Source organism: Aythya ferina (assembly GCF_964211825.1).
Source record: "Aythya ferina genome assembly, chromosome: 34".
NCBI lineage: Eukaryota > Metazoa > Chordata > Aves > Anseriformes > Anatidae > Aythya > Aythya ferina.
The window spans coordinates 1,281,116-1,292,583 of NC_140331.1; the positions used below are offsets into that span (position 1 = coordinate 1,281,116).

At 56.0% G+C, this 11,468-nt stretch overlaps 1 protein-coding gene across 3 annotated transcripts; it reads left to right on the forward strand.

The window, feature by feature from the left end:
* Window positions 1–3,057: 3,057 nt before the first annotated feature.
* Window positions 3,058–5,480, forward strand: LOC311425809 (uncharacterized protein). Of its 3 annotated transcripts, XM_084501823.1 has the most exons (4): window positions 3,058–3,290; window positions 3,466–4,061; window positions 4,191–4,756; window positions 5,240–5,480. In XM_084501823.1, the coding sequence occupies exons 2-3, from the start codon at window positions 3,476–3,478 to the stop codon at window positions 4,700–4,702; spliced, it is 1,098 nt and encodes a 365-aa protein (XP_084357949.1). In that variant the 5' UTR covers window positions 3,058–3,290; window positions 3,466–3,475; the 3' UTR covers window positions 4,703–4,756; window positions 5,240–5,480. The 3 variants fall into 3 exon arrangements, with proteins under 3 accessions (XP_084357949.1, XP_084357947.1, XP_084357948.1); XM_084501822.1 differs by having other exon boundaries at window positions 3,077–3,290; window positions 3,466–4,756; XM_084501821.1 differs by having other exon boundaries at window positions 3,076–4,756.
* Window positions 5,481–11,468: the final 5,988 nt, after the last annotated feature.

The following is an 11,468-nucleotide window of genomic DNA, read 5'->3' on the forward strand; positions in this document are numbered from 1 at the left end:
TCTTTCCCTTTGGTCTTTCCCTCCAAAGAGATGCATTCTCTTTGGGGTGCATCGAGCACGGCATTGCCGGTCAAGGGAGGTGATTGTCCCGCTCTGCGCTGCGCTGGTGCGGCCTCACCTCGAGTACTGTGTGCAGTTCTGGGCACCACAGTGCAAGAAGGACATTAAACTGTTGGGGAGTGTGCAGAGGAGGGCGACGAAGATGGTGAAGGGCCTAGAGGGCAAGATGTATGAGGAGCGGCTGAGGGCACTGGGCCTGTTCAGCCTGGAGAAGAGGAGGCTGAGGGGAGACTTCCTCACGAGGGGGAGTGGAGAGGCAGGTGACCCATTCTCCGTATCCACCAGCGACAGGACCCACGGGAATGGTGCTAAGCTGAGGCAGGGGAGGTTTAGGCTGGACATCAGGAAGAGGTCCTTCACCGAGAGGGTGGTCACACACTGGAACAGGCTCCCCAGGGCCATAGTCACTGCACCAAGCCTGTCTGAATTTAAGAAGCGATTGGACTGTGCACTTAGTCACAGGGTCTAAATTTTTGGGTAGACCTGTGCGGTGCCAGGTGCGGAGTTGGACTTGATGATCCTTATGAGTCCCTTCCAACTTGGGACATTCTGTGATTCCATTTCCATTATCCTTTTCTGATTTCTACAATTTGATAATTCTAATTTCAACAATTCTACAATTCCAGTTTCTACAATTCTTACGATTCTACGATTTCTACAATTACCTGTGATACTTTGATGTCCTCCCCCAGCACAGAGGTGCTTGGGCAGGCAGCAGCCTGTTGGTGCCGGCGTCACCATGGGCAACAGCCAGCACTGCCCGCGTCACTGTGATGTCACAATGCAATCACACATACGTCACAATGGCAGGACCATATAAGGGCAACGTCACAGTGGCAGGACCATATAAAAGGGGCTGCGCGACGGGTCCTGCACCAGAGGTACCGAGACGTTCGGGCAGGATGAGCTCAAAGATGGCTGATGCCAGCAAGGAGCAACCTGCTTGCACGAGGCGTACCACATTAGAGTGTTGGGAGAGCAGTGCGATGGAGCACGTCTCCGTGATACGAGGCGTCACTGACCAAGGTGCGAGCACCCCCAGCACTACAGGAGCGCGGCTGAGCCCCGTCTGGGGCTTTCTGTGGGGAGGACCTGGCTCTGTGGTCAACTCGGGGGGTCTCCGTTTGGGGACGGAGATGTGACGGCTCTTTTCCTCTGCCACCAAAACACGGGGGTGGGGGTGCTGGAAGGCTGGCAGCCACCAGAAGCAGCACGTGACCTGATTTTCCTTGCCTTCCAGAGAGATTGTGTGTCTGGGATGCTGTGTCAGCCTACATCCGGGAGCACCTCCAGCTGCGCCAGGTGGGTTGGCACCTACGTCGCCCTTGTTCCCCACCCCAAAAGCAGGAAACTCACCCCAAAAGGCCCCACCAAGAGACCGATAGGTATCGCACAAGTGCGGTGTTGCTTCTGGTAGGTTGGTGTGGTATCTCAGGGCTGACCCCAGTCGCTTGGAGCCCCTGGGTCCCCTCAGCCTGGCTCCCAACAGTGGGAAGTGCACAGCAGGGCCCGAAGCACCGTTCCTGGATGAGACCACCTCCGGCTGATCCTTAACCTTCGGCCCTTCCGTTCTCTGCCACTTGCAGGGCGTCCGAATTCCCACTCTTGGCTGCTTTGATGTTATTTCCAAACGGGTCGAGGTTGGGAACAAGTCCCTGACAGTGCAGTGGCCCACGTTCCGGCTGGCCAGGAACCTCATCGTTGCCCACAGCCTCACAGCTGACAAGGAGTACCTGCCAGGTAAGAGGGTGCAGGAATCCCTTGCTGCATGGATCTCAGGTGCTTCTCAGAAGCAAAGCGTCGCCTGCACGGAGCAGGTCCCAAACCGAAGCCTTTCTGGGTGACGACTGCCATGAGCAGCACTGGGGAACACGCGGGGAAGGGCCGCTGGTGACCGACTCCATCCCTCTCGTGTCGTTTTCCAGGCCATAAGGAGCTGGAGCCCCTCCATCTCCCTGAGGTGGCTGCAGCTGCCTCCGTGTCCTGGAAGAAGGTGGAGAGCTGCATCCAAGGCACCACGTCCCTCATCTCTCGCAGCCTGGGGAATGGGGAGAACATCGCTCTCGTGCTGAAGGACATTGGGGTGCTCCTCATCGAAGGCACGAGGGTGGAAATCAAGTTCTATTACGACTTCTTGGAGAGCCTGTCAGAACAGGGGAGCCTTCAGAAGGCTCTTTTCAAGGTGAGGGTTTTGTTTTCCCCACGGCCTGGGCAGCCTCACACAGGGGCAGCAGCAATGCTTGCCCTTGGCCCAGCAAGACCTCTTGGCTTGGAGCTCTTGGCCAGCCTCTTGGGGTGGCCAAGAGCTGCGGTCCTGCCGGCTCCCGCTGCCCTGGGCTCCTCCAGGACCGAGCGGAGGCCAGGCAGAGGACATTTGCCATCTCCTTGCTCCTCCCCTGCAGGTTCCCCAGCTGATGGACATGGTGGTGTCCCGGGTGCCAGCTGTGGCCTCCCTGACCTTCTCTGGCCGCGTCATCATCTTCCCCGAGTGAGTATGTTTGTGGCTGTTGCCGCTGCTCGGGCTCGGTAGCGTTTGCTCCTTGCCAAATGTGTCCGTGAGCGGGTGAGCGTGGGGAGTGGTGGTGCCCTGAGTCACGCCGATCTCTTCTTTTGCCAGCTATATAATGGACAAAGCGCCCCAGCTATCACCCGGGGAGCGTCTCAAGGCCCGCAGGGATGACAGGCAGGAGAAGGAACGGGCTGTGTTGTCTTCCAGCCAAGGTGAGAGATACAAAGCGGCTGCTGGCTCCTATTGTGCCACAGCTTCACGCCAGCTCAGCACAGCCTCTTGTCTCCGGGCCTCCAAAATGGAGCCCTGGTATGTGAGGTGCCCAAGGTGCCTGTCCCTGGGTGCTGCAGGAGGTCAGGGATCCAAAACACCCCTAAAATGGCTGTACCCAGCTCCTCTCTGCCAGAACTTGGCCCCCAAACCACGTCACGGCCTAAGATTGAGCCGGCTGAGGCTGGTGCCAAGGAGGGCCGAGGCCCCTGCAGATGGAGGCTGGGAGGGGAGCACAGCGGCCCCTGGGACAGCGCAGGAGGAGGCTTCAGCACCCGGCGTGTCCCGGGTACAGCAGAGTCATGGAAATGTTCTTCTGACATCTCTCCTTGCCGATTCCAGAGAAACGTCCTGAACTGCCACCCTTCCCGGGCACCTTGAACATCATTTATCAAGGAAAAGTGCAGCCCTGGAACAGGAAGGCCAAGCAGAAGAAGGAGCCTTCGTTTAGGTGAGGCTGGATGCTCCAGGAGGGGGGTAGGAGGCTGCCAGGAGCCCCCCACTTCTCAGGGCTGGCCCCTCTGTTTGGGGTCTGCAGCCACAGGCGCTGCATGGGGGGGTACAAGATGGGGCCCCAAAGATGTCGTGCAGGTGGATGAATTCTTTTGGCTTTGTCCTTTTGGCAGGCTGCCGGTGATGCCCAAGCTGCCTCCTGCCGAAAAGGAGCTTTTGTGCAACCTGCTGCAGAAAGAAACTCTGCCCAAAACAGAGCCCAGGAGGAAATCCAAACAAGAGCCCAAAACAGCACCCAAAGAGCAGGCGCAAGACCAGGGCCGGGCAAAGGCTGAAAAATCTGGAAAACGTCGGGGGAGCAAGGGCCAAAAAGTAGCAAAAGCCCCTCCTGAAGTCAGGAAAGTATCCATCCTGGAAGCCCTGCCAGTGACGGAGCGAGTGAAGCGCCCCGAATCTCAGAAAGCCCCAGGCCCGCTTGAAACACCCATCGTGTCCATGCTGTCCCTGTCGAGCTCGGAGGGCAGCATAATTCAGGAGCCCAGCGATGACAGAGGCAGATTCCAGCAAGGGAGCTCCAGCTCCCACAGACTGCCGAAGTCACGGGCTGTGAGGTTCTGGTCCGTGCTTCCAGACCGCCCAAAGATGGAAGATTCCAATTCCAAGCTCAAAAACAGGCCCCCTACACCATGGCCTGTAGGCATTAGAACCAGCCTGAGCCCGGAGCCCAGCAACTCCTCTACTTCTGTGACAGTGACACGCCAGGGGGCAGGTTCTGAGCATCAACTGCCAAAGCTTGTACCCAGGCCCCGTACACCGTGGCCTGCAGGTATTAGAGCCAGCCTGAGCTCGGAGCCCAGCAACGCCTCTACTTCTGTGACAGTGACCCGCCAGGGGGCAGGTTCTGAGAATCAACTGACAAAGCTTGTACCCAGGCCCCTTGCGGCATGGCCTATAGATATTAGAGCCATCCCAAGCACCTCTACTAGTGGGACAAAGATGGACCAGGAGGCCAGCTCTGCACAATTTCAAAAACCAAAGCTCCTACACAGGCACTCTACGCCCTTGCCTGTAGGTAAGAAAGCCAGCCTGCTGAAGGAGCCCAGCGACCCCTCTACCTCTCAGACACAGACAGACAAGGGGCCCATCTTTGAGATTCAGCCACGACCAAAGCTTGAATTCGGGCCCTCTCCGCGAATGCCTCCACCTAATCCGCCCAGGAAGTACAAAATTCCGAAGTTCAAACCTTTGACCGTGGAGCTGTGCCCTTATCCTATAAGAGCCAGACCGCTCAGGGAGCACTGCGACACGTCTATTTCTGGAACACCGACGGACCAGGGGGCCAGCTCTGAGCATCCTCAGTCGCCAGAGCTCAAACCCAGCCTCCCGACACCGCCGCCCAGTCCAAGGTGACCCGAGCTTTGATTGCTCGGAGCTGCAAGAACGCCGTCAGAGGTGGCAAAAGAGGTGCGTGATCCACATCCCTGTTCCCTTGGGGGCTCAAGCCTCGGAGGCAAGTAGTTCTGGGGACAGCGGGGCCTCTCCAACGAGATCTCAGTTTGGAGCCGGGGGTTGGCTCGATCCAAGCAGAACCTTGGGCTCCTCCATGGCTAGCCTCAAGTCCCTCAAGTTCCCTTCTGTTGCCACGCAGACACAGCAGGCCACGTTATTTGGCAGCATTTAGAAGGCCTAACGAAGCAGGAGGCTGCTCTTGGCCCGAGAGGAGAGTGTGTGTTTGCAGCTGGGTGCTGGTTTCCAGGCCGGGTGGGAAGAGAGGGGCTTTGTGGGTGGGCCTGGCAGAGCTGAGCCCTGCTGCTGGCCGGGTCTGGGGATGGGGTGAGCAGAGGGAGGGAAACGGCGGGACCTGAAGCCATCCACGGGGTCCGCGTGTGGGCAAAGAGCCCCAAGAACCTGTAGCAGTTTTTGCTCAGAGTCTCACTCCCTTCACAGAAATCCATCTGACAGCGGACGGCGAGACAGTGGAGGAAAACACAACGATGTTTCCAGCTGAGGGACCTTCTCCACGGCCTCCATGGCCAGGAACCTCCCCTTGCTGGGACAAGAGCTGGGAAGCTGCCCTCAGAGCAACGTGGAGAAAACCTGCACATCCCTGGAGGGGAAAGGAGAGGATGCGACGGCAGCTGGGGAGAAAAAGACAGCACCATTTCCATCCCGCTGGGCTGCGCTTTCAGAAAAAGCGCAGAATTGAAAGTTGAAAAGAATTTCAGAGAAAAGAATATTCAAATGAAAACTTGAAAAGAATTTCAACTTCTGATGGCTAGCCTTGTTTGGGTAAATTGGTGGCCTCATTGGTGGCCTTTGGTGGCCTCATTGGTGACCTCATTGGTGGCCTTTGATGGCAAATTGCAGGCTTTGATGGTCAGCTTAGTTCAAGTACTGAATGCTTCTGCCCCTGAGCCCCGCATCGGAAACTCCCAGCAAAGAATCAGCTAATGCTTGCTGCTAACCCTCTAACCTTACTTAGCTTTCTGTCTTCCCTCGACATTTCTCTCTGTCTTTTTCTCCCAGACCTGCTCGTATTTCTTTTTGCTCTGTTTCTTGACTGTGTTTTCGCAGCCCTCTGCACCCTTTCTGGTGAGTGCTTTTTCCTCATCAGCCCCGAGGGAAGTGGCAGAGTTGAGGGCACAAATCTTTTCCTCGCCTATTTCCAGGCTGCTGCCAGCCCACAGCACTGCTCTGCTCGGGGGTCGCTCACGCCACGCACACCAGCGGCTTTCTTAACTCTCCCCCTGAGGCCTCCTGTCTTCATTTTGCCTCGACTCCCCCCAGATCCTCATCCCAGTGGCAGAAGGCTCTCTCAAGCACCTCTTGGTGCAGGGGAGGAGGAGCAGCAGCTGCTGGAGGAGCTCTGTTTCTCCCCCCTCAGTTCTCCTGGAAAAGCTCTTCCTCTGTGCTGGCTTCTCCCCTTCTGCCGTGGCAGTGCCCCCTCCCCTCCTGCCTCGTCCTGGTGCTTCCCTGCTCTGAGAGATGGAGCAAGGATGTTCTCATCTTGACACCCTCTCAGCCCTCCCTCCCTCCTCTTCTCACTCCTGGCCACTTTGGGAGAGCAGAGCGGGAGCAATTTGCTCAGACGCCAAGTGATGGGAGAGAAGAAAGGACGAAATAGGCTCTTTCCTCTAGGAAATAGGAAAGGGGTGTTTAGAGCTGGGTCAGTGAGCAGGGCACAAGGCTTCTCGTTTCCTGCTCATTTCTTGTATCCTGGGGCCTCTTCAGCACGTCATCTCCTGCTCTGGTGAGGATGTTCCCAAATCTGTCTTTTCTTCAGTCCACGATCACTTCCACACCGGCAGCCGGGGTGCCAGGAGGAGCCGTGCTGCAGCACCAAGCACTCCCGAAGCAGCTCGCTCCCCTCCATACGCTGCCAGTATCTCTTGTTTGGGGGGTTGGTTTCAGATGCTCTTCATCCCAGACTCCCAAATCCTTGGGGTTGACCTCAAATCTCCCCTGCAGCTTTCTGCCAGAGGCTCCAGGTGGGGCCATTCTCCCTGCCTCTGCTATAAAGCAGACTTTAGACTTTTTTATACCTTTTGTCCTACCTGAAGTAGCCCAAGGGCTACTGCGTGAACGGTGTCCTGCTTAATTCGCTCAAAGGCTTCTCGTTGCTCGGGTTCCTGGTTGGAATTGTTCTGCTGGGTCACTTGGTAGAGAGGGCTACGAATCACACCACAATTTAGATCAGAGGTGAGGAGGAAATTCTTCCCTCGGGGGGTGGCGAGGCACTGGGACGTTTTCACTCCCTCTTTTCCACGGCAACATCCTGGACCAGTTCTTCTGCCAGATCCCCCAGATGCTCAAGCTCTCTTGCTCCAACTCCTACCTCAGGGAGGTCGGGCTTCTTGTGCTCGGGGTCTCTCTTGCCTTCGGGTGCTTTGTTTTCATCCTGCTGTCCTACGTGCAGATCTTCGGGGCCGTGCTGAGGATCCCCTCCAAGCAGGGCCGGCACAAAGCCTTCTCCACGTGCCTCCCTCACCTGGCCGTGCTCTCCCTGTTCAGCAGCACGGCCATGGTCGCCTACCTGAAGCCCCCCTCCATCTCCTTGTCTCGGCTTTCTGGAACAAAACAATCTCCCCTTTTTACCTGCAGTGCCTGAAGACTGTTCTTTGAAACAGTACCAGCTGTTCTTTGAAGGCTGGTAACAAACACAGGCACAAGCAGCTTTTCCAGGAGCAAAGCGCTCTCCTACAGCACCTTGGGACCTGCTGGAGACCCAGGGATGCATTTGGGGCTGACCACCAGGCTCTAATGGCAATGGAGCAGGTTTCTTTTCAGCTGTGCCCAGCCACAGGACGAGGGGCAATGGGCACCAAGTGAAGCCCAGGAGGTTCTGGCTCAATGTGAGGGGGCACTTCTGCACTGGGAGGGTGGCAGAGCACTGGGACAGGCTGCCCAGAGGGGCTGTGGAGTCTCCTTGTCTGGACTGGGCGATCTTCAGAGCTCCCTTCCAACCTCGGGCGATTCTGTGCCACGCAGAGGAAGGAAGAGCCCTGAAAGGGCAGCACCGCGCTGAAACTGGTCAGCTGTGGTGCAAGGGGCCTCGAGCGCAGGCCGGGATCTCACCCCCAAGGCACAGGATTGCTCTGTAAAACCCAGCAAGGCTTCCGCCAGCACAGGAGCCCCCCGTGCTTCGCCTGCCTGTGCTCACAGCTGGCAATTACCTGCACTAACGAGGCCACCGGGACTCGCTCCCAGGGCTGGGCCTCATTAAGCCTTCAGTAACACTCAGAGCCGCTTCTCACTTCTCCGTGCAGCCTCCTCTCGGCACCAAATACACCACGGGGATCAGTCCAGCGCAGATGAACCAGCTAATGAACCCCAGGAGAGCAAAACTACGACGAGGGGAGAGAATTAACTCCGTGGCACTGAGTGAAGTAACTTACTGAATTAACTACGTGGCACCAGCCCAGGCTTCTCCTGCGTGCACTTTGCTCCGTTTCCGTCTGTTCCTCATGGGAGCTTCAAGGCGGAGGAGGCTCCTGGGGCTCCAACTCTTGGTGCTGCGGTCACGCCAGTTCACGCCCAGCAAGGTCCTGCAGAGAAAGCTCTGCTTGGAGACGCACAGGGTGTTTCAGGAAGGCGCCGTGGTTTCCCTCCGAAGCTCCGGGGAAGGAGAAGAGATTCCCCAAACTCAACATATTTCCAGCTCCAGAGAGCCTCAAGCACTATTGAATGCCCACTTTAAACTCCAACAGCAGCCAACACACAGCCAGTCACTGCCTAATGGCAGCCCAACCAAGCCACCCATCAGCATGTGCACATGGAACGTGAAGATGCTCAGAAAGACCAAGATTCTAATTAAAGGTGTGTTAATGTGAAGAAAATGAAGAGAAATGGAGCAGATGCTGCACATTCCTCGTGGGTACTTATGTTTCTGTGTGATGGTGGTAGAGATGAGTATCTGTGCGCAGAATCAGTGCGTAATTTAGGTTGGAAAGGATTTTGGGAGTTGTCTCCTGACTCTAAACCAATGCCCTTCTTGAAGCAAGGCCAGCTACAGGCAGATCACGTTGGTGAAGGCAAGGAACACGTTAGGGTAATGAAAAGCTACCTGAAATAAAAGATGAAAAAGTATTTCCACGCATATTTTACTTTGACTAGAATAAGTCGTTGCTTTGATCCAACAGAACAAATGTAACATGATTTTTCCAGAACCCACATTTTATGGCACCTACAGAAACACACAGGAAGGAGCAGGTTGGACTCAACGACCCTTGTGGCTCCCTTCCAACCCAGAATATTCTGTGGTTCTATGTAGGGGCTCCAATGTCTGGAAAATGCATGTCTGAGCCCTTGGGTGGCTTTATGGCCAAGAGCACAAATGACTCTGCCAGGAAAACATCCCCTGCCCTCACGTGAGGCTCACGCAGCCCTTGATTTCTTATCCTGAAAGCCTGTGAATAACCCAGCAACCTCCTAACAAGGTCAGCACCACGAAAACGAGAGCGTTTCCCAGCCAGACGCAAAGACCCAACAAAAGGCTCCAAAGAGCAATTCTGGGGTGCGCTGGGGCAGCCACGGACAAAGCCAGGCACTGCAGGGCGGTTTTGTTCTGTGAGAGGTCTAGTTTCATAAATACATGTACGGGAAGGGACTGGGGGAGGCAGAACTACTCCAAGGCATCGTGGCGTGAGAAATACCCCATCCACAGCCGGGAGAGCTTGGCAAGGCTTGAGACAACAGGGCAATGGTCAATAGAGCTCAGGAGAACTGAAGTGTGGTTTCTCTGACCCCAGAGTCTGACCTGTGTGACAATCCGGCACTGGCAAGGGCAGCAGGGTGAGCTCCAGCTGTCCCAGCTGTCCTGTGCTAAGCAGATTTCTCTTTTCTCTTGGTTTTTCTGATGCTGTTATCGGGGTAACCTCAGCCTGAAATATTACAGATGTGGCTGTAATATTTCATGCCTGCCGTTGGCCTTGTGAGATTGCTTTGGTTAGAGAGAGCGTTAAGTTTGGGTTGGAGTTTGAGGAGCTCATCCCCCTCCTCCAAGTCTGTTGCCTTCAGGGGGCAGTGGCGACCTGATTCAGGAATGGCACGGCGACCAACCCCAGGCCGCTCGGGCCATCGGCTCACAGACACCAACGTGGTGGATGGCAAATGGCGTTTATTGTTGAGTCACATGGTGTTATATACCCGAGGCCCATAGCGTCACTTCTGCTTGCTTACATCACAGACCACACGCTACTGTCCATCAAGGGAGGGGCTCCACCTTTCCGTACAGCGCGACATCTTCCAGCCGCCAGACCCTAACTACCCACAAAGTCTAGCTGTAACACCTAACACAATAACATGGCGGGGTTTGTTGCCATTCGATTGCCCAGTCATTAAGGATCTACTCGCTCAGACCCCGTGTCCGTGCTGTATCAATTTAGCAGTGGTTCTCTTCAAACCAGCGCTCACAAGTCTCTCCTCCCTTCATCAGACCCTCTTGTCCTCAGCTTTCAATCTTCTCTAAACGTGTAAGGGAAAAGACTGGGGCCAGCAGAACATGAGATGCTGCAAGGAATTCGGCCACTGCTCTCCCTCATTGCCCCCTTGCATGTTTCAAGCAGCCAAACCGATTCTTGCTTGGCTGAAGGTGAAGCTCACACAATGCCCTTGATTTTCTGTTCCTTCTATGAGCTCACCCCTCGTGTTCCGTTCTTAACTGTCCCAGTCCCTACCTTTCCTCAACCCTAACTGCTAACCCAAACTCAAAATAACAACCCCAAATCCAAACCACATGCCTAAACCCAAACCATAAACCTTAACCACCAACAGGAAGCCCTATCCATAATCAACCAAAAACCCAATCCTACACCTTCTAACCCCTCCCCTAAGGATACCTGCCATCCCTAAATGCCAAAACAGAACTCAAGCCTTTCACCCTAACACTTAACCCCATGCATAAACCCCAAACTTAACCCGTATTCTTGCACTCCAACTCTAAATCCCGAAGAAATAATCACAAACCATAATCCCCAACCCAGAACTTTGCCCCTCAACCCCTTTCCCAAACCACTACCCCTAGCACTAACCTCTACCCTAACCCTAAACCCGAACCCAGGGACCTGCAGGCTGGGAGGTGTCCGGGAGCACAGCTGAGGTGGGACCAGCGCCTGGTGACGCTGGCGACGCTGTCACCCTGCCTGGCCACAGCACAGCTGTGTCACCCACCCCAACGGCTCCAGCGACCACAGCTTCCCCCAGCACCTCCCAGTTGGGTGACCCCAAACTGGAGACACACGAGGGCAGTGCAGCCCTCGAGGGACCCAGGTGGGCTGGGACACCGGGGACAGGGACCTCAGGACACTCACCGGTGGTCTGGGGCAGGAACGGGCCCAGAACTGGGGGCAGACACCACGTCCTGCCACCACCACCCAGGGGTCCTGCTGTCCCCAGGGACCCCCAGGACCCAGAGAAGCTCCCCACTGCCCCCAGGGAGCCCATCAGCAGCACTGAGGGCACACCCAGCCACGTGCTGGGCTTTCGGAAAGTTTTTCCCTCAAAATCACACAACACAGCACAAACCTCTCACCTGCTGCAGGTCACCTGCTGCAGTTCTTCAACATCATTTTTTAACCCCAGCGTCACTGCACCAACCCAGGCGCAAAGACACCGACGCCACCAGCAGCACGTGGAAATCTCCCCCACCCCCCTATCCCTTGTAGGGAAAATGGTTGCA

Bases quoted from the DNA above. Each gene is read 5' to 3' on its own strand.
- LOC311425809 (XM_084501821.1), top strand. From the start codon at position 3,476: ATGCCCAAGCTGCCTCCTGCCGAAAAGGAGCTTTTGTGCAACCTGCTG.